The 25,416-nt window shown below is 47.2% G+C and overlaps 2 protein-coding genes across 9 annotated transcripts in view; both read left to right on the top strand.

Annotated features, from left to right (window-relative positions):
• Positions 1-6,535, top strand: part of PDILT (protein disulfide isomerase like, testis expressed) — a 47,293-nt gene extending 40,758 nt beyond the window's left edge. For all 5 annotated transcript variants that reach the window (XM_029219407.1, XM_029219408.1, XM_029219406.1 and 2 more), the window contains 4 exons: positions 1,525-1,645; positions 4,116-4,294; positions 5,273-5,362; positions 6,179-6,535. In XM_029219407.1, coding sequence (XP_029075240.1) covers positions 1,525-1,645; positions 4,116-4,294; positions 5,273-5,362; positions 6,179-6,412 — 624 coding nt within the window. In that variant the 3' untranslated portion in view covers positions 6,413-6,535. The remainder of the gene's footprint in view (positions 1-1,524; positions 1,646-4,115; positions 4,295-5,272; positions 5,363-6,178) is intronic.
• Positions 6,536-10,477: 3,942 nt separating this feature from the next.
• UMOD (uromodulin) lies at positions 10,478-25,283 on the top strand. 4 transcript variants are annotated; one of them, XM_029219657.1, is made up of 11 exons: positions 10,482-10,663; positions 12,163-12,359; positions 13,530-14,306; positions 14,403-14,510; positions 15,645-15,853; positions 16,803-16,951; positions 19,349-19,594; positions 22,121-22,283; positions 22,874-22,955; positions 23,863-23,904; positions 24,951-25,283. In XM_029219657.1, the coding sequence occupies exons 2-11, from the start codon at positions 12,266-12,268 to the stop codon at positions 25,010-25,012; spliced, it is 1,932 nt and encodes a 643-aa protein (XP_029075490.1). In that variant the 5' UTR covers positions 10,482-10,663; positions 12,163-12,265; the 3' UTR covers positions 25,013-25,283. The 4 variants fall into 4 exon arrangements, with proteins under 4 accessions (XP_029075493.1, XP_029075492.1, XP_029075490.1 ...); XM_029219658.1 differs by having other exon boundaries at positions 10,651-10,831; positions 24,951-25,253; XM_029219659.1 differs by lacking the exon at positions 22,874-22,955 and having other exon boundaries at positions 10,480-10,663; positions 24,951-25,279.
• The last annotated feature ends 133 nt before the right edge of the window (positions 25,284-25,416 follow it).

Genomic DNA, 25,416 nt, shown 5'->3' with positions numbered 1-25,416 from the left:
ACTGAGTACTCTAATCCTGTATCATTAAGAAAACAGAAGGCTTCAGACAGGAGCCCCTCATTTTCTATCACCACATCTACAAACCTCCCTGGAGCTCTGCCTGTCCTCTTTCTCTCCCTCTGGTTATCTCTCAGGAGGTGTCTTTCTTCCTCTCAAGGGCCAGCACATCCTCTTGTGTTCTTGGAATGAGGATGAGCATCCTTCGCATGACCTATAATATGTCACGTGCCTGATCTGGCCCATTTCTAATTCTCCATTCCCCATCTCTCATATCCAGTCCCCACACTTTTTACGCTCCCTCACAAAGAATTTTCAGGTCCTTTCCAGAGATTGGGGTGGGGATGAGGGAAGCTATAGTGGGAGACAAGGCTGGTGAGCTGGGCAAAGGCCAGACAGCAAGGACTTGTAAGCATATTAAGGATTTGGTACCCTAAGAGCAGTGGGAAGCCAGATTTGTCTGGTGAAGGTAGAATCCGCTTGTAGGAGAATAAAGGTGTGAGGGTTAGGAGGAAATGCAGAGAGAACAGTAGGAGGCTATCACAGTGACCTAGACGAGAGATGCAAGCTACCTGGCCAAGGGTAGCAGCAGTGCAGACAGAGATGAGGGTGTGAATTCAAGAGATATTCAGAAAATAGTGATTGCAGAGAAATATATATGTTCTGAGATTTTCACCACTTTCTTCAAAGAGAAGCAAGAGCTGGGTTCATTCTTTCATTCATTCACAGAACATTGACTGAGGTCTCATGATGTGCCGGTACTCAATTGTACTTAATGATGGGGGAAGAAAAAGCCCCTTGTGACTTTCCATTCATTGAGATAGTGATACATTAATCAAATAACCAGAAAAATAAATATAAATGATAAATAAGTGATGCAGGAAAAGTACCAAGTATTATGAGAATTTATGAAAGCAGGGCCTGACCTTGTCTGGGGTAGAGTCAGGGAAGTCCTCCTCTGAGATCATTCTGAAAGATAAATCTGAGTTAGAGATAAATCTGATAGAGAAGGGAGTGTGGATATGAGGAAGTGGGTGGAAGGCTAGCCCTTTGGGTGAACACACCAGCATGGCTGAAGAAAGCAAGCAAGGGAAGAATGGTGATAAACTTGGAGAAGGTGTCAAGAAACGAAGTGTGATAAATATTTTATAGGTCACATAAACTGATCTTAGTTTGATTCTTGGGGTAGCTGGGGGTGGCTATATTTTTGGGAGAAGGGACACAAACTAGTTTAGATGTTAATGATGTGAAACTCACTCTCATCTAAGAATTCGAACAATCATGTATTTGAAATGCTAGAATCCACCCCGGTTTGGAGCCCTGCCACCTGATCAGCCCTCTGATTCCAGTGCCCTGGACAATCTAGGCTGCACATCTAGCTCATGATCTATCTCAGCATTTCCAACTCTTTCCCAAGGCTGTTGTAAGAACAGGAGAAAGTCTTCCATTGTTCCCAGTCAGGGTGGGGAGCCCCAAATGCCAATCCCTTTCTGGAGACCGTTAAAATCTCTAAAATTTGCTTTCTAGAAACATCAATCCAGTGAAGAAATTCCAAAATATTGGGACCGGGGGCCGGTTAAGCAGCTTGTTGGGAAGAACTTCAACGTCATTGTCTTTGACAAGGAAAGGGATGTATTTGTGATGTTCTGTAAGTATCTCTGCAGAGGCCATTGAAGGCAGTGCCTTCAACATTACTTTTCAGTGTAGCTCCTGAATTCTTGGGTACCAGAATCTCCAAAATCTATCAAAGCACCATGCCAAGAATGGTCTTCAGACATCCAAAGAGTTTGGATCAAGATGCTATCAGTGTCTTTATTCCTGTCCTGCCCCTAGGTTCTTCAGAACCATTTTTTTTTTTTTTTTTTAATTCCATGGGAAGCAGCCACGTAGCACAGGGAGATCAGCTCGGTGCTTTGGATCCCCCTAGAGTGCTGGGATAGGGAGGGTGGGAGGGAGTCCCAAGAGGGAGGAGATATGGGGATATATGTGTATGTATAGCTGATTAACTGCGTTATAAAGCAGAAACTAACACACCATTGTAAAGCAATTATACTCCAATAAAGATGTTAAAAAAAAAAAAAAGATGCTATCAGCTACAAAGCAACTCTCCCCCCAAATCAAATTCTTGGAATGTGTGGAATACCTTCTCATAATCAGGCCTGCTACTATTTGTAACAACAGTAATGCTGATGGCTGATTGAATGCTAGATAAACCGGGCCTGTGTATCTCATTTAACCCTCACAGCTTACTTTTGAAAGTGGCTACTTTATTGCTCCCACCTTACAGATGAGTAAACAGAGTCCCAGGGAAGTAAAGAAACATTACTAGAGTCAGGCAGCTAGTATGTGAACTTAATTAAGTAAGGGATTGGAACCTAGTCAGTCTGAATCCAGTGCCTACTCTAGTAACTGCTGTACCAGTGACCAGTGTAAGTTAAGTAACTTCTCAGATGGCCCATACTTAACATACCTGAGTTGGTGCAGCCAAACTGAAGACCCACATCATGCATGTAAAAGACTTGCAACAGTGTCTGGCATCTTGTAAGCATTTGATAAAGGACAGGTATTATTGCTATTATTTTTCCTGTTGTTATAATTATTTCCAGTGCTCAGCCAGGAACTACTGCCCTTCCCTCACTGTTTCTGATTTGCATGTGAGAGCCAAAGCCAGGGACCTTCTCTTCCACCCTGAGACACAGAGAAGGGTGGTAATGCAGTGACTTCAGACATCTCTTTTACTTAACAGGAGGAGTTACCATTTATTGTGCACTTATGAGTTTGCAGTTTATACACCTGCTCTCATTTCCTCCTCTAAACAAGCCTCTTAGGAAGGTCCAGTGGATTTCCCCATGATACAGATCAGGGAACCAAGCCTCAGAGAAGTTAATTACCTTACCCCAGGTCACATAGCAAGTAAATTGCAAGGCAAAAAGTTCAAATCCAGTTCCGATGCCATCATTGCCTGGAGGGTGAAACAAGGGCTGGATTACATCATGCAGGCCTTTCAAAATCTCATTAAAATGGATGTTCATCCACAGAGCCAGGTGTTTAAAGTCCGCATGGCTGAATAACCATGATCTGCTGCCTTTAAGTGAGAGGCTAGGGAGGACTTTCTGTACTCACTGACACTGGGAGTCATGAGAATACCCACTTAGTTCTGGTAAAAAGCAAAAGCAGCTTCATTTTCTTGGAAGCAGGGCTGTCAGATTGGCTCCCTGGGACCGCCGCCATTAGGCCCCCTCGTGTTCCAACCTAGGACCCATTGGGCTCCAAGGGAGATTCAGGGATTCAGCTGGGAGAGCAGATGGTCACAGAAGCACTTGGTTTGTAAATGGAGGGCTGATCATCCAAATGTAATAACCAGGGCCTTTGATGCCACTCCTCCCACAGAGCCAGAAATTTTAATGGAACGAACAGGCAAGGTTATTTCCCTTCCACGTTGGAGCTGGTCCCAGATTTTTCTCCATAGGTCCCCGTGACTGGGCCACACACAAGAGCTCAAGGGGGAAGTCCAGTGTCCCCTTCCCGGGGGTAGTTGTACTTGTCACAACCTCATGTTCACTTCCTGGGTGCGTTCTCCTCCACGGGACTGAAAGGCAGTGTGATACCATGGACACAGCTCAAAACAACCTGTCTGCAAACCCCACTTCCTCTGCTTAATTAACTAAATGACCTTGAGCTGTAAGCTTAACCTCTGTTGGAAAACTCTCATGCTATCTCACACACACACACACACACACACACACACACACACACACACACACACTTTCTGGCAGAACATGAGGAATCATCTATCATAAATATTTTTCTTGGTTTTCCTCTTCAGCTGGAGTGGAAAGGAAAATTTTCAGAGAACAGCAGAAAATGTCCCAACATGTAAAAAGTTTTAGTGTCTGAATGGAAGGGGGCTAGGTTATTATGTTTTTTCTAATTTAGTTCATGATGATCGGGTACTATGGTTGAAATGTAAAGTAACCTAACATACTATTAGAAGAGAAGGGGGCTGCAATTTGCATGGCAACAGACCATTAGTGGAACACAGAGACCGTGTCTACGTGGGAGTGTGGCTTTCAGGGTCTTTATTAGTGTGAGCTTGAGTGACGGCCCTTCTCTTCCAGATGCACCCTGGTCCCCAAAGTGCAGAGCGCTGTTCCCAGTGTTGGAAGAGCTGGGTAGAAAGTATCAAAACCACTCCACAGTCACCATCGCCAAGATCGACATCACAGCAAACGACATTCAGCTGACGCACCGGGACCAGTACCCCATCTTCAGGCTCTTCCCCACTGACTCTCAACAAGTGAGGGGCTCTTGAGAGTCACATAACTGGAAATGTTACATTATTGTCATGGACTCAGTCTCTCCCTGTCTCCAGCTCTGCCTTTTACCAAATCAGCTTCATTCTCAGCTCCAGCCCTTACTATCTTCTCATAGTCAAGTTAGAGAGTGTTTTCCATTAGCTTTCACAAAAGTCCCAAGACTCAGTCTGATTGGGTCCCCCCCTGACCCAGTCATTGTGGTCAAGGCGATGTGGGTGTTTTGATGGTCAGGCCTAGGTCAAGTGGTTCCCTCTGGTATTAGGGCTGAGCCTGATTCAGACTATATGGAATAAGGTCGGGGGAGTCACCGTGTGAGTATTGGGGGTGGAGTGCTAGCAGAAGAAGAAAGAATGCGTAATAGAGACAATTAAGTATTTTACACTTTGGTATTAGAGTCATCGAACATCACCAGTGTTCATGCAACACATTCTTCATGCCACTTTGGCATGTGGGGAAGAATGTCTATCAAAGAATCACAAGCCAAAGTCCCTGCTCCTAAGAAGAGTATGACTGAGTGTGGAGGAAAAGTCAGGATATGGGCTCATCTCCAAATGCAACCAGAATTGGATAGGGCAGATACTGGAGGACAGATGTGGCTGGAAGTCTTCATGCAGCCATGAGACTTTGAAGAACGGTGGGGATTTAAATCAGAAGGGTGTGAAGTATAGGTAGGAAGTATAACCACCAGACTACACTACTAAGTGATGAAGCCAGGGGTTGAGCCCCAATAATGTGGCTCCGAAATTCTTGCTCTGAACCACTACATCGCAGCCCTATGATGGAGGACGTTTCATTATGCTTATGTTAGAACCACGGTAATGGAGGCTCAGAGCAGTTAAGGAACTTGCTTACTGCACTTAGGTTGTTAGGAATTTGAGTCTGGATTTCCCTGTGCAGCAATCCCTGAGTATTTTGCAAGAAGGGGCTACCATTTCGACCCTGCTCCATTTTCTTCCTAGGCTGTACTATATAAGGGCGAACATACCCTGAAGGGCTTTTCTGACTTCCTGGAAAGTCAAATCGAGATCCAGACAGAGGACGAAGATGAGGTAAGGTGAAACAGCAGTACCCTAGATTATTGTGTCCCACACAGAACCATCAGGAACTCAATGGACTAGGAAAGAGGGTACCAAGATTTCCATAATCTTGTGCACTTTGGAGAGAATGGAGGATGAATCCAGTTTGGATGACTTTATTTCAAGGACACCTACTACCAGAAAGGTGGAGTTGAGAAACACTGAGAAGGGCAAACGCTCTGAAGTCTCACACAGCTCCTAAGGCTGCTTCCCTGGGTCCACTGTTCCTGATTGGGTAACCTCATGTCTTGATGGGCTCTTGCCCTCTGGCATCATTCTACAATCTCCACTCTCTCTTAATTCTGTTCATGCCTCAGTGAGGCCATCTGCTGGAAGGTGTCATCTGTATTAGTTAGGACCCTTTCAGTTGCAGATGTCAGAAACCACAGTACTCTTTGGCGTAAGCAGCAATGGGAATTTATCCCCTGTAACTGGGAGAACGTCAGATGTGGGTGGATCCTGAAGCTCAAAGTTGTTTTCTGTCTCCCCATCTCTGTTTTCCTCTGTGTTGGCTTCATTCCCAAGTAGGCATTTCCACACAGAGGGGCAATGACTGCTCCACAGTTCTCAGCTAACACCCTCTCAGCTTGGAAAGAAAGTACCTACTCTTTAGTCCTAGCAAATGTCCGGGAATGGATCTCAGTAGCCAGGCCTGGGACAGCCGCCACTGTGGGCACAGAGCAGAGAAAGGCAGCTTGGCAATTACAATAATTATCGTATAATTCTTGCCTCTTGTTTCTTTTTCCACCTTCTTCCCTCTGTCCCTCCCACTCTTCTTTTCTTGAATAGCTACTGTCTGTTGAGCAAAGTGAAGTGACAGAAAAGGAGGTATTAGTTGAGGAAAAGGAGGTACCTTTTACGAAGAAAGAGCTACCAGAACAGAAGTTGCCTGAGCTGGAGAACTTGACCAAGCTGGAAGGGCCACCTGGGCAGAAAGAAATGGCTGAGGAGGAGGAAAAGGTAGCTGAGCCAGAGGGACCTCCAGGACAGGAGAAGAAGCCAAGAGTGAAGGAAGAACTGTAGCCTCTCCAAAACCAGGAGAGAGCGTGCCCATTTTCCAGGTCCTGGCATCATTTTCTGAGTGGATCTACTCCAAATAAAATTATATATAATTGTGGTAGGTGGGTGGAGGCTGGATAATAAAAGCCCCTGAATGTCTTTGGCCCTGTTTTATTCATTACCTCTTTTTCCTGGCTGGTGCTGCCTTAGAAGAGTTGCTTGGCCTGGAATTCACATAGGGCTGCAAGGGAAGCCATAAGAGCAACATTTAATGAGTGTTTACAACATGGTGGGCATTTGCTTAGTTCTCACAACCTCACTGGGAGCTAGGTTTCATCATCCCCATTTTACAGATGAGGAAACCGAGGCAAAGACACGTTAAGCAACCAGGCAGGATCACACAGCTAGCAAGCCCTTGAAATATGATCCTAGGCAATTTCACTCCACAGACGATGCATTTAACCACTATGCACACACTACCACCATCAGGTTGGGGTCCCCAGAGGGTGGCTGATGCTTTCAAAGAGGTGGATTGACTTTTTTACGTTTCATTTTAGCACAGTAAGAAAGAGATTCAACTCCAGATCTGTCCCCAGTCTTTCACATCTCAAAAATGACCCACTCTCTTAAACAGCCATATCCTGGGCCAACCCTTAAGGTCCCTCTTTCCTTTTATTACCATAAAGGTAACTCTACCTAAACACATGACTCCTCCCACTGCCCTCCATCTCCACCCACCAGTCTCAGCCACAGAAGTCTTCTAATTGGTCCCTCTACTGCCACTCTGCACCTCCATGCCCCACACACGTTACACAAAATCCATATTCCCTAAAGATGCTAAAGTGATCTTTTAAAAAGCCATAGCCATGAGGGCTCGCAGTACTACCTTGTTTTTCTAGCTTCTAGTGGCCGCCTGCATTCATGGTTCCTTCTTCAAAGAACTCTGACCTTTTGCTTCCATCCTCATGTCTCCTACTTCCTTCCTCCAATTCTTCTTGCATCTCTCTCATAAGTGCCACTGAGATAGCACTGGGCTTGCCCAGGTAACCTCATCTCAAGATACTGAACTTAATCATGCCCAAAAGTCCTTTTTGCCACGTAAGGTAACATTCACAGGTTCTGGGGATTAGGACGTAGACATGTTAGGAGGTCATTCAGACTCATGCCGCTGGTGTGTAACATTCATTTCAGTCAGGTGATAATAAACCTTCTCTTGGGAAAAGGAGGGCATAATATTTTAGGGACCAAGGTCTGCACAAGCCATCTGGGCCTCTCCACGCTCTACCCATCATGTAACACAAAGGCTGATTGTGCCTCCGGAGCCGGTGTCCCTGTCTCTCTTCCCCCAAACCTGGCCTGTCTACATCCAGACCAAGCAGGGAACAGCCTGGGGCCCTGGAACTCACCTGAACCAGTTGCCCCGATAGGGGCAGGTATTAGTATTCAGGACACGATGCGAGGCTCACCTGCTTCAGTCTTGAAGCCACGTGGCTGCCAGTGGCTTTAAGAAGGAGGGGTCCACGGGGGCTGCTCGAACTAAATCACATGGAACAGAGCCCCTGACTGGCCACAAGCCAGAAAACGGGTGTGCTACCTGCAGGCTCCCCAGATGCAACTGGGACCTTAGGAAGTAGGGGCTCAGATTGGGGTAAACAGTATGGGTAGGTGGCACAGGTGATGACCCTCTGTTGGGAGGTCATCAGAGCATACAGGGAGAGAAAGGCCTTTTGCAGAAAGATATTGTCTCCGTCATGACAGGAGAGGGGCTGTGGGAGATGAGTCCAGAGGCAGGTAGATGGAGAAGATGTAGGAGGCATGGCTTAGTTACTCCAATGAAGTATGCCATGATGTCATTAAGTGTGTGGGACTGGGGAGAGGGTAGGAAGAAGAAAGAGTGGAAAAATAGCCAATTAGAGAAATATCACAAGATGATCCAGCTGTGTTGAGTGAGGTTGATGCTTATTGTTTTAAAATGTAGGTTTGATTATCATTCAGGTATGGCAAGGCCAACAGATGAGGAGATAACTGTCATCGAAAAGACAGTTTATGATACTCACAGATCCCCAGAGTAGGGTACACACCATGCCATGGGTGGGGCACACAGGGAAGTGCCGGGTTGGTCAGGAGGCAGAGAAAGCAAGGGGAAATTTTAGCTATAATTTGAAACTGTAGCCTTCATTGTGGTTTCCATAGGAAGGAACAGAAGAGGCAAGGTAAGCAGGTTTAGGATTGGCTAGTTTGAATAGCTTCAGCAGCCTCTGGGACTTGGGAGTTGTCCCTAGTTGTCTGGCACCTGGCCCTGGGATGATTAGGGCAGGGAAAATGTGGCCCTGAGTGTGAGCCTGATAGAGGAGGGGTTGGGGGATGGGCTCTGGACCGGCAGTTGTGCACATGAAAGTCATGCTCTCAGGAATATGATATTCCTAGAGATGGCAAGGGTATACATACATCGTGAGATACTCCTTGCTATCTCTAGGCATTAGTTTGCCTTCAGTGGGGTAGTCCCTCCAGGGTCAGCAAAGTCTCAAGGTGTAAAAGCATCAAATACAGAAACTAGAATAATGTGGTTATTAGACTTATGAATAGTCTCCAGCCCAAACTCCCCATGTTCCTGTCGAGGATCTCTGCTCAAACAACTCCAAGAGCCACCTGGAGCTCCATCTTTAATCCTTTAGAGACACCCAAACTTGGATTTTGACAGAGCCTCATGTGCACCAACCAGAAATGATATTCACCATCCAGGATGGAGAAAAAGAATATTAAGGACTTTTATTTTCTTCTTAAGCTATAGAAAAGAGAGGGGAAAAAGACATATTCTTATAGGGGGGAAAAAAAGGAAAAGGGTACAAACAGCCAGTTCAGAAAAGAATAATAGTAAACAAATGAAAAGATAATAACGTCCCTTTTCATCGAAGAACTGCCAAAGTAAATAACAATGAGATATTTCTCACTTTTCGACAAAGATGAAACTTAGTGCTCAGGGTTGGTGAGTACTGTGGTGGGATTGTAAACTAATTTTTAAAGATCTCTCTGGGGTGTTTTTTGGGAAGAGGTATCAAAATTCTTAAAACTGTGCCACCTCTTTGACCCAGTAATTTCACACCTATGAAATTCCCCTGAGGAGGTGGGTGTGACACTGCCGATGGTCACCCAACCACTAAACCAGGTGGAAGAAGAAAGCCCTGAAAAAGTAAGTGCCATGGGTCATTGTCATATTTCCTGCGCAGTCTGAGTTCACACACATCTGATTTTTCTCAGTATGGGATTTCCGTCGACATGGAATTAGGTCAGGAGACACGGGGTTGGACCCAGCCAGGCTCTGTCATTTTCTACCCCGTGTCTGTACACCAGCAAAGCAGCATTGGCAGTGACTTCCACAGATGGTATCATTGCTACATGCCTTTACTTACATCATCTCCTTTAATCACCGTAGCAACTCTAGGAGATGGGTATTGTCATTTTATAGATGACGAAAATGACCTCAGGAAGGAAAGAAATGAGCCTACTGGCACACAGCAATGGCTGATGAGGACTGATGGACTGATGGACGAGTCAGATGGACTGACTCCAAAGTTAGTTTGTTCAATCACAAAGTTATCCACCTCCCAAGGGACCTTCCTTCGTGGGAATTCAGATTTCTTCGTTCATAAAGTGAGTCTGGTCCAACGATGTCTGAGTTATCTTCTGGCTCTGACCTTCAGTCATTCTCAGCTCCTTTCCTGCTCCCATCTGGACCCCCGGGGAGCTGGCTTAGCCCATGAGGATGGAGTGTGCTTTGGAACCCGAGTGACCACAGGTACATGTCCCAGTATGGGCAATGAACACCCTTTTCTCCTGGAGCAGCCTGGCTTCAGATTCTGACCTCTGCCTGGCTCCACCTCGTCCTTTTGAGCGACCAAGAACAAGCCCAGTAACTTGGCACTGTTTTCCCAGTTAATTTCTAACTAAGGAATCTCTTGATTCCAAAAGGTGCAAAACAGAGGGCTTGTAACTGTGGGCACAAGTGTGACCCCCAATGTCAATCATTTGGGGTCTCTACCAATTAGGAAAAAGAATAACAACCACCTCACAGCCTAGGAAAGGGAAACACTGTGCCAAAGGGGGAAAATATTCCACCCCCGGGAAAACAATCAAGAAATAGAACCAGAGAATAACTGGAGGAGAGAGTGCCAGTGGGGGGCAGATGTGTGTATATATATATACATATATATATATATATATATATATAGGAGGCACACACTTGTAAACGGATTAATTCTACCTTTCTGGCTTCAGGTAAGGCTTTCTGCAGCTCTCACTTCTCCTAGCCACTTCTCCCCATCTGGTCTTCTGCTGATTTCCATTCTGTTTGAGGGAGGGGGAAGCAGAAATGAAGAGATTGGACACTTGGGTCAGACCTAGGTTGAGTCATCACTCTGCTGACCATTGGCTCCGTGAGCTTTGGTAAGTCAATCCCCCTCTCTTTCAGCCTGTGCTTCCCTAACAACAATTTTTTCATTCATTCAATTCCTATTAGTGAAGTGGCTACTATGTACCAGGCAGTGGGGTATACAGCAGTGAACAAGAGTATCTGCTCTGAGCCTGCTTTGCACATCTCATCTAAGTTAATCCCTGGACCACAATATGCAGGCGGTTATTAGCCAAACTATAGGTCACAACCTATTAGTGGATCATGAAACCATTCGTGGATTACATTCAGAATTTTATTTTAATTAAATACAATAGAATATGTCATCAAAGAATGCACACCGTAATGGTAAGAATTGTTTTATAAAACATTCATTTCACGTGTGCATGTGCGTGTGTGTGTGTGTGTGTGTGTGTGTGTGTGTGTGTGTACAAGCAGCTGTACTGGGTCATGGCATAAACTAATTTCCTTATAGCAGATCATTGTCTCAAAGACTTGCAAAACACTTTTCTAGGTCACAGGTTCTTTGATGACAGGGGACTTCTTCACAGTGAGCCTGATGCATTGTAGTCACTCAATTTGTGCAAGCACTGATCTCTATTTCATAGATGAGGAAACTAAGTCTTAGCGAATTGAAATACATTGCCCAGTGTTACCCTATGAGTTTACCAATCATAGTGATTGGTAAAATAGGGATTTGAATCCTGGTTGCAGGCTCCAGATCCCACATATTTAACCACCATGCTACGTTATTTTGCTGCTGTAAAAATTGGGGTAATAGTAGATTATTTTGCCAGGTGGGTGAAATAATAAGTGAGCACTCTGGAAACATTAAAATACATTACGAAGGTTAATCACCTCTCAAGTTGCTTATCTCAAGCCACTTCTTTACAATATGTGAGCTGCATGAAGTCAGGGACTTTGTCTGTCACCTTGGTGCATAGTTCCCTGTTTGGCACATAGTAACTACTCAATAAATGTTTGTTGAATGAATAAACGTATCTGGGCAAGTTCAAAGTTTCCCATCAGGGGATCAGGAGTTGGCTGTTAAGACCCAAAGCTGCCTCCAGTAAGATGGCAAGTCCAGAACACTCCCCCGTCTTGCTGGTTCCTGCTCCAGATGAGAGATTCAGTTCTTCCAAATGCGCTGAAACTGGGGAAGCTGATGCTGGGATGTGAGTGGGAGTCAAGAGTAGGGCCACAGAGGGGAAAACCCCACCAAAGCAAGGGCCACAACAATACACACTTTTTGTGGTTCACATAAATGGCATCTCCTGGACTTAGGCAGTGCACAACCAAAGTACTCCTCCCAACTGTGGGGCTGGGAGTTAGATCATGTGTTTATCCCATCCGTCTCTGTTCACAGGACTTCAGGTGTCAAGGACAAGTTGGAAACCCCAAGAGGCCAACTTTTCCTTGCCTTTGGGAAAGTCTCCCCAGACCAGAAGTAGCTGAGAAGAGCAGAAAAGATGAAGTGGCTCTTCTCTTCGACCTTAATGTGGATGGTAGTGGTGGTGACCTCTTGGGTCGTCATAGCTGCAGCCTCTGACACCTCGGCAGCGAGTAAGTGCTGTGTGCGTATAGTGAGCAGTACCCACATTAGCAGAGGCGGTTTCGATCCCTCTCCTATTATGCTTGAGATTTGCACAGTCTTTATTCTAAATTCATTTCTTACTCTATAATGTACATAGGACTCACCCAGGAATTTTACTAAAATGCAGATTCTGATTCAGTAAGTCTGGAGTGGGGCCTGAGACTCTGCATTCTAATAAGCTCCCAGGTAATGATGATGCTGTGGTCCTTGGATCACATATTGAGAGACAAAAGTCTAGAACGTCACTAAGGCCCCCTGGCACTTCACTGGAAGGTCAAGAACATATTCAACCACACAGGAGATTTGAACACACCCAGGTGGCTCCCAAATACCTCCCGTTTAACACTTAAGTGACCATTCCATTGGGTTGCACATTGCTTCAGCTTTTCCTTGGAGAAGGGAGCTGGCCACCACCCCACAATCCCCAGGTGGGGTACTTTGGGACAGAGAGTAAACACCATCGTGTTGTCGTGGTTAAGAGCACACACTCTATGGTCCTGCCACCTCGGTTTGTGTCCTAACTCTGCTGCTCACCAGTGGAGCAAGTGGCTTAAAACTTCTGAATCTTGTTTCCTCACCTTTAAAATAAGGGCAAATACAAAAGTCATTCCCCAGGGCCATTGAAGAGGATTCAATGAGATAATGAATAGAAAGTGCCTATCCCAGTGTCTGGAATATACTAGGTGCTTAATAAACAACAGCTCACTATCTTTACTGTTATCGGGTTGGCCAGAAGTTTCTTTTGGATTTCTCCATACGATCTTATTATTATTGTCACAGAGGAACAAAGTGTGACTGCCACCGCCAGATAGAGAGAGGAAGCAGGGAAGGAGATCTGAGCAAAAGGCGTAGAATGTACCAAGTCGGGGAAGGGGTGACAGGGTCACCTAAGTGCTACCAAAGTGTCAAGAACTCTGCATTATTCCTCTGGAGGTGGAAAGGTGGACATTTGAAAAGAAGACACAGCTTGAAGGCAATGCTTAGACACCATCAGGGGAGTTTGGTTTGTTTCTTTCGAAGGTGGTCGGCTATGAACTAAGTCTTAAAGAACGTGGGTACCCTAAGGGACACGGGAAGAGTCTCTGGGTGACCAGTGGCCTAGCGGCCTCCACTCTGAGTCTGGTCTCTTCTGTCCGCAGGAAGCTGCTCTGAATGTCACAGCAATGCCACCTGCTCGGAGGATGGGGCTGCCACTACGTGCTCCTGCCAGGCGGGCTTCACTGGCGACGGCCTCGAGTGCGAGGACCTGGACGAATGCGCCACTCCTGGGACACACAACTGCTCCGCCCCCAGCAGCTGCGTGAACACCCCAGGTTCCTACACGTGCGTCTGCCCCGAAGGCTTCCGCCTGAGCTCCGAGCTCGGCTGCACGGACGTGGACGAGTGTGCAGAGCCAGGGCTCAGCCACTGCCACACCCTGGCCTCCTGCGTCAACAGCGAGGGCAACTACTCGTGCGTGTGCCCCGCGGGCTACTGGGGGGACGGGAGGCACTGTGAGTGCTCCCCGGGCTCCTGCGGGCCTGGCCTGGACTGCGTGCATGAGGGCGACACGCTCGTGTGCGCCGACCCGTGCCAGTCCCACCGTATCCTGGACGAGTACTGGCGCAGCGCCCAGTACGGCGCGGGCTACGCCTGTGACTCCGACGTGGCCGGCTGGTACCGCTTCGTGGGCCAGGGCGGCGTGCGCCTGGCCGAGACCTGCGTGCCCGTCCTGCGCTGCAACACGGCCGCCCCCATGTGGCTCAATGGCACGCACCCGTCGAGCAGCGAGGGCGTCGTGAGCCGCAGGGCCTGCGCGCACTGGAGCGGCCACTGCTGCCTGTGGGACACGCTCGTCCAGGTGAAGGCCTGTGCCGGCGGCTACTATGTCTATAACCTGACGGCGCCCCCCGAGTGCCATCTGGCTTATTGCACAGGTGAGTGGGTGACTCCCCGCCACCGCAACCGGGCGGCGTGGGCGCCTCGAGGGACTGGAGCGCATCTTTGTTGATTGTCTGTCTATAACCCTGCAGACCCCGGTTCCGTGGAGGGGACGTGTGAGGAGTGCAGTGTAGACGAGGACTGCAAATCGGATAATGGCAGATGGCACTGCCAGTGCAAACAGGACTTCAGCATCACCGGTGAGGCCAGCGGGGAGGAGGGGAGGTGCTGAGAAATGTCAGCGACCAGGGGAGGGACACATTCCTGTGTGGGAATTGGGGGCCTGTGGGGATGATCCAGGGAATGCTTATTATCCAATCTGAGTGGAAAGCCGGTCCGGTAACATCTATTTAATCCAGCAAGAAGCTCTCTGGGCTCCCAGAGCTTGGGGAACAACCTCACCCCCAGCCTTCTTTCTGAGGCCCCCTGCACCACAGTGGATACGCAAGTGGCTGCCACCTGTTGGCCCGAGGCTACCTGAACCATATTCCTGCAGCACAAGAATGCAGGCGTGGCCCGCAGTCTGCAGTTTCTTGGGCTCGGCCCTCCACTGACCAGCTGAGGACCCTGAGCTGGGCCCTGGCCATCTCTAAACCTGTTTCGCCATATGTATAATGACTGAAGCAGGCTAGTATTTCCCAAATTCCAGTCCTGATATTAGTCACATCCTTCTTTTAAGTAAACTTGGGACACTGAAGTTCACTGCTGTGTCTGTCTGTGGGAAGTAACACTTACCCTACGTCGACGGTAACAGTGAAAATGAATACAATGAAAGAAAGTTATTCAGTTTCAGCAGCTGTGTAAATACTTCAATTTTAAAAGTCCAACCGTATTTTGTTATGTGCTGCAAATACTTAGCCAGAGGTCCGCGCTCTGTTGTTTCAAAGGAGCATTACCAAGTTAGGGCACTGAAAACATTAGCAGCTCTTGGGGACGGTCTCCTTGATGTAGAAAGGATGGAAAGAAACTGCAGGTAACTTATTAGCTTTTTTTGTTTGCTTGTTGTGTTGTTTTGTTTTCTTTTCCTGGGATTCAATGTTATTTAATGCCTGGGCAGTGAACGACCCAAAGATAATACTGTTCTTTGTATACAACCTACTCTTAGGGTAACATGGTCTGGTGGTTGGTCACGTGGATCCATCCAGTGAGCTGGGAATCCAGTCTCATGTCTCCATCTCTCTCAGAAGGGAGACCACAGCGGGAGACCGAAGCGAGTCTGAGTACCCCCAGCTGGTGGCCAACCTGGCTAGCTGGGCCTGGGCCCTGGGGATGTGCTGTACCCTGAATTGTGGTCCCAGACCTCCCTCCAATCCTGCCTTCCCTAATCATTTCAGATCTCTCCCTCCTGGAGCGCAGGCTGGAATGTGGGGTCAATGACATTAAGCTGTCCCTGGGCAAGTGCCAGGTCCAGAGCCTGGGCTTTGAGAAGGTCTTCATGTACCTGCGGGACAGCCAGTGCTCAGGCTTCACTGAGAGGGGAGACCGGGACTGGATGTCTGTGGTGACCCCAGCCAGGGATGGGCCCTGTGGGACGGTGATGACGGTACGTTCTGGCCAATGTGGGACAGGGTCAGAGCACTGCCTGGTTCAAGCCTAGCCCTACCACTTGCTAGCTGTGTGAGTTTGGGTGACTTAGTTAACCTAGCTGTGCCTCAGCTTCCTCAGCTGTAACATGGAGTAACAATAGTACCTACTGCATAGGGTTAAGAGGGTTAAAGGAGTTAATGTGTGTGAAATGATTAGGACAGTGACTGGCACATAATAAGTGCTCGGTAAATGTTAGCTGCAAATAAGAGGATGATCCATAGTGATAGTTCCCCATTTTACAGATGGGAAAGGTAAGGCCCAGAAGTGCAATGACTATTCTAAGCCAGTAGGTATCAGCGCTGAGTTCAGAAGCAGATCTGTTTGTCTCTGGCCATCCTGGGAGGCAGGGTCTGCCTCACTGATGTTTGTAGACCTAGGACCTCAGCTATAGAAGCCTCCTCCAAAGGGACCCAGAGGTAAACACTCGTGTGAGTGGGCTCTGCTTCCTCCCATCTCCTTCATCCCCCAAAAGAAAAAGAAAGAGGACAAAAGAAACAAGGAAAAAATTGTCATTTGCCAGATATGGCTTTTTGAAGTTCCACCATTAATGATGACTCAGTACGTGGTTTTCAGTCTTTGTAGTGTTTGCGAGAGGAAGCATGGGGTGATGGGAAGAGTCCAGGCTTGTTAGAGCCCCTGTACCAGGGGCAAGTCACGCAGTTCCCATGAACTTCTGTCTCCTTTCAAGAGGCAGGGAGGTGCTTGCCTTGCCTCTTAGGGTCATTGCAGGGCCAGTGCAATGATGCAATATGAGCGTTTAGCTGGGGTGAGGGAAGGGGGCTAGCACATGAGTCGTGCTCACGGAAACTGGGAGGGCAGTTTCAACACCTTTGGCTTTGAATCTTGCTCAGATTCTATGCCCCTTTTTCCACCCTCCCTCCCCCCACCTCCCCACCCTAACACAGAGGAATGAAACTCATGCCACATACAGCAACACTCTCTACCTGGCAGATGACCTCATCATTCGTGACCGCAACATCAAAATCAACTTTGCGTGCTCCTATCCCCTGGACATGAAAGTCAGCCTGAAGACCTCCCTGCAGCCAATGGTCAGGTGCGGCCAGAGAGGGTCCCCAACGTCCCTGGCGGGCTCCACCCCACAACCCCTTAGGCACCAGGCCCTTAGCTTCCCTGTCAACTGCCGCCCATAAGAAGCTGGGTGGAGGGAGGTGGCTGGGAGGTAGTGTTGGACTCCATAAGGAGCCCCTAAGGAGCCCAGCTAGGATGTCTGGAGGCTGCTTTCAAATCCCGGCTCCATCCCACAGATGGCTTTGGGAAGTTGATGGCCCACTCTGAGTGTCAATCTTCTCATATGTGAAATGGGTTTGGCAATGCTCGACTGTCTTTCTTAGAAGCACAAAAGTGCTCTGCAGAGGTGAAACCGATATTAGGGTCCCTGGCTTATCAGAGGGGTGGGGTGGTTGGACCAGAGGAAAGGAGGGAGAGGTCTCAGTTCAGACCTGCTATGGGACTGGGCAAATTGTACCCCATATCTGGACCTCAGTTTCCTTCTCTGTAAATGGAAGGAGTTTGAATAAAGAGGGGTTTACAATTTATGCTTCTTGGAGTGTGAGGGTCTTTAACGAGGTGATTTAGGGGTGGGAACCAGAAAACTTCCACCCACATTGAGTGCCACATGAGGTTTTATTTTTTTCCTATTTTTTAAATTGAAGTATAGTTGATTTACAATGTTGTGTTAACTTCTACATATAGCAAGGTGATTCAGATATATATATATATATATATATACACACACACACACACACATTCTTTTTTCATATTCTTTTCCATTATGGTTTATCATAGGATATTGAATATAGTTCCCTGTGCTCTACACTAGGACCTTGTTGTTTATCCATTCTGTATATAAAGCTTACATCTGCTAACACCAAACTCCCACTCCGTCCCTCCCCAACCCCCTCCGCCTTGGCAACCACAAGTCTGTTCTCTATGTCCGTGAGTCTGTTTCTGTTTCATAGATACGTTCATTTGTGTCATATTTTAGATTCCACATGTAAGTGAGATCATGGTGTTTGTCTTTCTCTGTCTGACTTACTTCACTCAGCATGATGATCTCTAGTTGCATCCATGTTGCTGCAGATGGCATGATTTCATCCTTTTTTATAGCTGAGTAGTATTCCTTTGTATATATTATGTACCACATCTTCTTTATCAGTTTTATTATTTAAAAAAATAGAAGGATCCTGTTGCTGAATAAACTTGAAAATCTCTGAATAGGATGAATCACAAGCCAATGAGGCTGATACTGGACAAAAATAATAGTTGTAATAATAGCAAGTGTTTACTGAGAGCTGACCATATGTCAGGCATTGTGCTAAGTGCTCTACATGGAACATCTCATTGAAAACTTAGCGCACCCCAAGAGGTGTAAGTATTATTATTATTCCCATTATACAGATATGGAAATTGAAGGTCAAAGAAGGTTTAGTAAATTGTCCAAAGTTGTAGAGGCTAGTAAATGACAGAGCTGGGATTCAAACCCAGGCCGTCAGGCATAGAGTCCCCACTCTACCATGACCTTTTCTTTGAAGCTTGCCCATGGTCACATGTTCCCTGGGGCAAACAGCCTTGGGGAAGGGCACTGGGCACTGATGAGGGTGCTTGGCTGACTTGAAGGAAGACAGTTACTCATTGTCTGCCTTTGTGTGGAGCATCACCTGGCCAAGCAGTGCCCTGGAGCAATGTGGCCATGTCCCAGGCCTTGTAGGTTGCAGGGAACAACACATCTGTATGCAGATCTCTCTCTGGCTTGAGCTAGAAATCTCATTCCAGTCTAACCAAGTCCAAACCAATAACCCCATTCTCACCTCTGAAATGGACTTCCACATTACTATTCCTCATGTACCCCATTTCCTCGGGCATCAGTCTTTCAGTGTCCTTTGTAGGATAATCCCATGGAGTCTACATCAGTGTGACTGTTTTTAATGTGATTTAAAATAACTCATTTTACAATCCCCAATCTTCTGCTGTAGGTGGAGCCAGAACTCTGACTAAGGCCTGTAGGACTCATAGCCCATCTTTTTAAACTGTTCTGGATTAAGACCAAAAAAGGAATCTAGGTGATTCCCTAGAGAAAGTGCTTGCTGCACTTCTTGAATGCAGGGGCCACACCTGAGGGGGTGGACATGTTACAGAAAATACGGTCTATGGATCAGAAGCGGCAGCATCACCTGGGAGCTCGTTAGAAAAGCAGAACCCTGAGCCCCACCCCAAACCTGCAGAACCAGAACCTGCATTTCACCAAGATCCCTAAGTGACCTGTGTGTGCTCATTGTAGTTTACGGAGCAATGGTTGGTGGGTTCCAGTCCTATTGCTGGATAAAAATGCAAGTAACTGGCAGGACCTGCTTAGGAATGCAGACCAGAAAGGATGACCTGTCTGTCGTTGTTCTCAGCTCCGGTTCTCTCACCAGCCCCTCTCCTCCCGCAGCGCCCTAAACATCAGCATGGGTGGGACCGGAACGTTCACTGTGTGGATGGCGCTCTTCCAGAGCCCTGCCTACATACAGCCCTACCAAGGCTCCTCCGTGACCCTGTCCACCGAGGCGTTCCTCTATGTGGGCACCATGCTGGATGGGGGCGACTTGTCCCGGTTTGCACTGCTGATGACCAACTGCTATGCCACACCCAGCAGCAATGCCACAGACCCCTTGAAGTACTTCATCATCCAGGACAGGTAAGGCCCATGGATGGAATTTGGGAGCAGGGAGGGTCTCTGGACTTGGATGGGTACAAAGTACATTTTTATATTCATTCACCTCTAGCTGAAATTTAGCATTGCCATTCCTTATGATATAGGCAAGAAACCACAGAAATATTAGCAGGACATATGAAAACATTTGCACACATCATACTTTTTAGTTACTATAGTATTAGAACTTCTACTAGATATTATTTGGTGTAATATCAAATCCATGTACTTGTAAATATATGTACATTTATATAATAGATATGTAAATATATAATGCATGTATCAAAAGTTTTAATAGTTTAAGAACTATGTTTAATTGGTTTTCTTTATAATCTTATGTAATTTAGTTTATGTATTTAAGGCATTATTTTTGAGGAGGGAAGCATGGGCTTCACCTGATGGTGGAGGGGGTCCAGGACTCAGAAAGGGATGAGAAACCTGATGGAGAGGCAGGCCCCAGGCAGGAGCAGGCTGGCACTTGGCTGGGAGGAGTGCAGTGGAGGTATGGTTAGCCAAGGGCCAACTGAAACAGGGAGGACACAGATGGGCTGCCTTTGGCTCAAGTGCATTAGAGAACCATGAACCACACTGTGAGAAAGTAGCTCACAGTTTCATTCATAAATTGAACCGATATTTTTGGAAGTTTACGTGTGCCAGGCTGTGTGAATAACAGTGAATAGAAGGGACAAAAATCTCTGCCCCCATATAGCTGATATTCTAAGCAGGGAGACCAACAATTAAACAAAAGTGACATCCATGGCATATTAATGATGAAGGGGCTATGGAAAAAAACCTAAGCAGGAAAAGGGGAGGGCATTTGCAATTTTAATAGTGCAATCAGAGAAAGCACTCCCAGGAGACACTGACCTATTTCTGTTTCAGTTCTCTTAGAATCTGCATGGTCAAATCAAGCGGGAAAGTCTCAGCCGGGTGCTCATCTGATGCTCACACTTCTGTTATTTGCTAATCTCCCTTTGCAACGAAAAGAAAGGAGAGCAGGAGTCTGTTTGGGGCCTTTTACAGTCAACAGTGTCTAAGTAAAATGTAATAGCACTGTTTTACTTTATGTTCATTAGTATGGTCATGTTTTATATATGGCAACTAATACTGGTTGGCTATTTGTGGTTGTGATCTCCTAAAAAAATAGATGTATTTCAGTAAAAAGGTGTGTAGATTTAAAGAAAAATAGTAATAATAATATAATAATGTAAAATAATAATACAGATATTGGGAAACAGGAAAACATTCATGGAGACGGTTTCTGGATAAGGCAAGAAAAGAACTGAAATTTGGAAAATGCTGGCATGACCTCGATTGGGGCATCATGGAGACTTGGGTTCATATCTTGGTTTTGCTATTTCTTAGTTTGAGACACAAGTCAGCTCATCTCTCTGGATATTCATGTTCTCATATGTGAAATAGGCATAAATAAAACCTACCATGCAGGGAATTTTTAAGCTTTTTTTTTTTTTTGTCTGAGTATAAAGGTAGAGCATGTACATTGTGGGAAGCTTGGAAAGTTTTGAAAAAGAAGCATGAAGAAATGCTGGCTGTGGCCCTGTGTTTCTGCCGTGGCATGGGTGGGAGCTGGGCTGAGAGCCGCCATTCTGTGAGAGGCTCAGAATATCACGGGGTGTGTGAAGAGGAGACAAGTTGGGGAGACCATGGGCAGCTAGAGGAGACACGTAGGTGCCTTGCTTGGGTTGGGTGCCTGGGGCTGCCGAGGGCAGTGCTGGATGCCACTCTCTCTGCCTTTCATGAGGTGGGTCCCCTTAACCTCAGGGCTTTTGTTTTGCCAAGCGAAGTCGGATCTGAATTGTAGGGGACACAGAGCAGAGTGAACACCACCCCCAGAAGTTCCTTTCTCGGTTCTCCTATGCAATCAGCCTTCAGCCCCTTTTCTAAATCCATTTTGAGCAGATCATGTGAAAGAGCAGACAGGGTACCTGATTTGCCTGCTGAGGGTACTGCTCCGGCCCAGCACTCGTGTGAGTCTCCGAACGTGCAGTTTTGAGTTTCTATCCATGTGTTTGGGTGCGTTGTGTATGTGTGTACATGAGCACACACACTCCAGTTTGGTCAGTAGACCTCAGTGCTCAGACATTTCCATTGTTAAAATTAACACCAGGCACCAGTGGACAACCAATAAATGGTAGGTAATGATTCCTGCATGCCATTTCCTGGGAAATCTGGAAGTGCTGACTTTAGGATGGTTGCAGCTCTGTACCGATGACATTTTTACTTTAGAATCATATATATGAATCACCTATTGTACGTCACATATTGTAATAAGTACTTTGTAATTTTAACTCATTTAATCGTTGCAACTATCTTATGGTGTGGGCTACAATTATTATTCCTCCTACGTAGATAGGGAAACAGGCTCAGAAAGGTTAAGTAAATGGCCCATGGTCACACAGCTAATAAGTGGTGGAGTGAGATTTAAATCCAGGAAGTCTGGCCCCAGAGTGTTTGCTTAACCAACCATGTTATATGATGTAACCTTCCCAGATGTCCACGCACGGAGGACTCAACCATCCAAGTGGAGGAGAATGGGGAGTCCCCTCAGGGACGCTTTTCTGTCCAGATGTTCCGTTTTGCTGGAAACTATGACCTGGTCTACCTGCACTGTGAAGTGTACCTCTGTGACACCGTGAATGAAAAGTGCAAACCTGTGAGTCACCTCCCCTCCCTCAGCCTGCTGGCCACGTCCTCCGCCATGCCCAGCTCCCATAACCAAAGACATTCGGCCACAGGTTCAAAGAAAACATATAAACATGTTTCTGTTTTAGTACAGGGGTAGACAGAGCAATAAGATGAGGCTGCTGTAGCCGGGCAGGAGACCTAGGCTGTGGGGAAGTCAGGTGGGGTCAGGGCAGGGCAACAGAACCTCTGGCTTATCTGCAAGCTTGTGTTCTAATAACAGAAACGGACATTTTTAAGCACTGAGTGCGACTTATGTGTGTTAACTTTTTAATACTTCACAGCGGCTCTGGGAGGGAGGTATTTTACCAGTCCCTTTTTCTGTATGGGGAGAGAGGCGCAGAGGCTCAGTGACTTTCCTAAGATCGTACATCTAACATATGGTAGAGCTGGGACATGAGCCCACGTATACCGATCTCCTAACAACCCCTGCCTCTACCATCCTCAAGTCCCAGCCTGAGGCAGGAGGTTTCTCCTGTGAAGGGTGTAGCCCACTCCCCCTGGCAGGGCCACATTCAGTCTCCCTTGTGGAAAGGTTTCTTTGTCACCCTCTCCCTGCAGACCTGCTCCGAGACCAGATTCCGCAGGGGGGGCTTCATAGACCAAACCCATGTCCTAAACTTGGGTCCCATCATACGGAAAGGTAAGAGGGCCCCTCCCTTCCCCACATTCCTGGCAAGGAGTGTTCTCTGGAGATGAGGAGGGGTGACAGAACCTGGCACTCGGGATCTTACTGGGGTCTGAAGAACTGGAGCAAGTAAATCCTGCGAGGCGAGGTAGACTATAAGCTGCCTTCCTCTTGCCGGTTCTCATTCATTCATTCATTGCACAGCTGTCTTCTCATGCCTGCATTGTGCCAGGCCTTGTGCTAGTGGCTAGGGTCTCAGGATGAGCAGCAACAGGTACAAGGCTGGCTCATGTGGCACCTATGGACCAGTAGGGGAGACATCATTCAAATAATCATGGATCTCTGCAGTTGCGATAAGTGCAGTCACGAAAATGGACCAGGAACTCTGAGCTCTTCCGGCAGGGGGAGCAGACCTAGTGAGGAGGGTTGGGGAAGAATGGAGCTGAGGTTTGGAAATTGAGAAGGGATTAACTAAGAGGGGTCAGGAGAAGCAGAGGAGAGGGAGGAATCCCAGGGAGAGAGTAGAGCATGGGCAAAGGGCCTGTGGCAGGAGGGAGCCTACCGTGCTAGAGTAACTGGGATAAAGCCAGGCAGGCTGGAAGGAGGAGGGTGAGCTGATGCAGGTTGGGGACCAAACCATGTGAGGCCTTGTACTTCTTCTCTTTCTTCTCCTCCTCTTCCCCCTCCCCCTCCCCTTCCCCCTCCCCCTCCTTTTAATTGAAATATAATTGACATGTGGTTCTTGCTAAGGTTTTGGGCCTTTCTCTTGAAAGTAGCTGGCAGCCCCTGAGGGGTCCAAAGCAGGGGAGTGACATGATCAGATTGGGGTTTCAAAAAGACCACTCTAGCTGCAAGGAAGAGCAGATGGAAGGGGCTTCACCCAGGCTTCCCCATGCACTGATCCTTCTATTTCCTCCCACAGGGAGCCAGGCCACAGTCTCAAGGGCTGCTCCCAGTAGCTCGGGTAAGTTCAGGTCCTCTTTGCACAGGCACTTGCACCAGAACCTTCCTCTGGGGCTTTTATCTGTGGGCCCAGGGTATGCTGGAGTACCTGGGCTGCTCGAGCTGAGCTCTGAAGAGGTGACGGCACTTATGGAAAGTCTTGGGCCTGAGGCTGCACACATAGCCATGCTGTCCTACAACAGTGTGCATGGACGCAGGCACGCACAGACAGGCGCACAAGAACAGACATCACCCAGACCTCACACGAGGTCACGTGCACATATTCACATTCACACACAAAGGTGCATGACAGCTGTAGCTGCATGTGTGCATATCTGTAAATACAGACACATACTCGCTTGTTACACACCTGTACACAGTGAACGAGCACACACTCTAGATCTGAACCTTGGGCACTTCCTGAAGCTTCAAGGCTCATCTCTGACACCTTTTTCAGGATGCTTAGTGCCGGGATGAACACAGCAGAAAAACAAGAAACGCTGTTTTTCTGCTTCTCTGCTCCTCTGACCACAAAGGCCAGGGACCGGCAGCATTTTCACGGCCCTTGATTTTTCTGGCCACTGAATTGACTGAAAATCTGGACGAAAAGTGAATCCGTGTAACTCGTGTCCTGCTTGGCTCCTGGCACCTAGATCCGAGCAGGTTGTTACACCAACCTAGTATTTGACCTGAGCTAGTTCATCCCAGTATCAGTGAGCTCAGAGCTGGAGAGTCAAGGTATCCCCAAGAGGCTTACCCTTTGCGAATATCCCTCAAGGGCACCAAGGTTGAGTAAGTTGGTCACTGCACAAGAGTGCCCTTTTGAGGGGATACCAAGGCTAGTGCCTGCGGAAAGCCTGCCCTTTTCAGATTGGCCCACCTGGGAGGACAGCTTTTTCTAATTGGTTTTCAGGACAGATAAAGAGAAAGCTTCCTTTTTCTAACTGATCAGCCCAGAGAGGGTGTCCTTTCCTATTGGTCAGTTTAGAGGAAGCAGTTCATGTTAGTTTTGCACATAAAATGTGCACAGCAGTGCTAGCAGCAGCCCTGTAATCACTTTCCTTTCAGGGCTCCTGAAGGTCTGGTTGCCTCTGCTTCTGTCGGCCACCTTGACCCAGATGTCTCAGTGATCAGTGGCTGGAAACCCTGTGCTCTGTGGCTACCAACTTGCTTCCTACTGACTGGTGAGGCGATGCAGGCTAGCACTCTACTCACAGAGAAAGGAGCCCACATTTCAGTCACTCTGCTCCTGTTTTCTCCCCTTTAATCCTTGCTACCAAAAAACAGCTTGTGTCTTTAAATGCTGCCTTCTCTCAAAATGGGACTTGTGATATGTCTGCACATGAGGCCCCTATCTCCTTAAATAGTGTTACAAAATAATAATTTTGAAAAACTCAGTCTGTGAGTCATTTATTCACTCAATAAGTATTTATTGGGCACCTGCTCTATGTAGGCACTGTCCGTGGTGCTACGGATCCTATGATGAGAAAAACCAGGCTCCATCCCTGCCGTCATGGACTTCATGGTCTGGTCA

The sequence above is a fragment of the Monodon monoceros genome, unplaced genomic scaffold (assembly GCF_005190385.1).
Source record: "Monodon monoceros isolate NGI ecotype Baffin Bay Population unplaced genomic scaffold, NGI_Narwhal_1 Super_Scaffold_13, whole genome shotgun sequence".
NCBI classification, from domain to species: domain Eukaryota; kingdom Metazoa; phylum Chordata; class Mammalia; order Artiodactyla; family Monodontidae; genus Monodon; species Monodon monoceros.
Note: the sequence above shows the minus strand (reverse complement) of the source record. Positions and strands in the feature narration are given on the sequence as shown.

Bases quoted from the DNA above. Each gene is read 5' to 3' on its own strand.
- UMOD (XM_029219657.1), top strand. From the start codon at position 12,266: ATGAAGTGGCTCTTCTCTTCGACCTTAATGTGGATGGTAGTGGTGGTG. The intron at 12,360-13,529 runs GTAAGTGCTGTG...TTCTGTCCGCAG, and splicing joins CTCTGACACCTCGGCAGCGA to GAAGCTGCTCTGAATGTCAC. The intron at 16,952-19,348 runs GTGCGGCCAGAG...CTCCTCCCGCAG, and splicing joins TCCCTGCAGCCAATGGTCAG to CGCCCTAAACATCAGCATGG.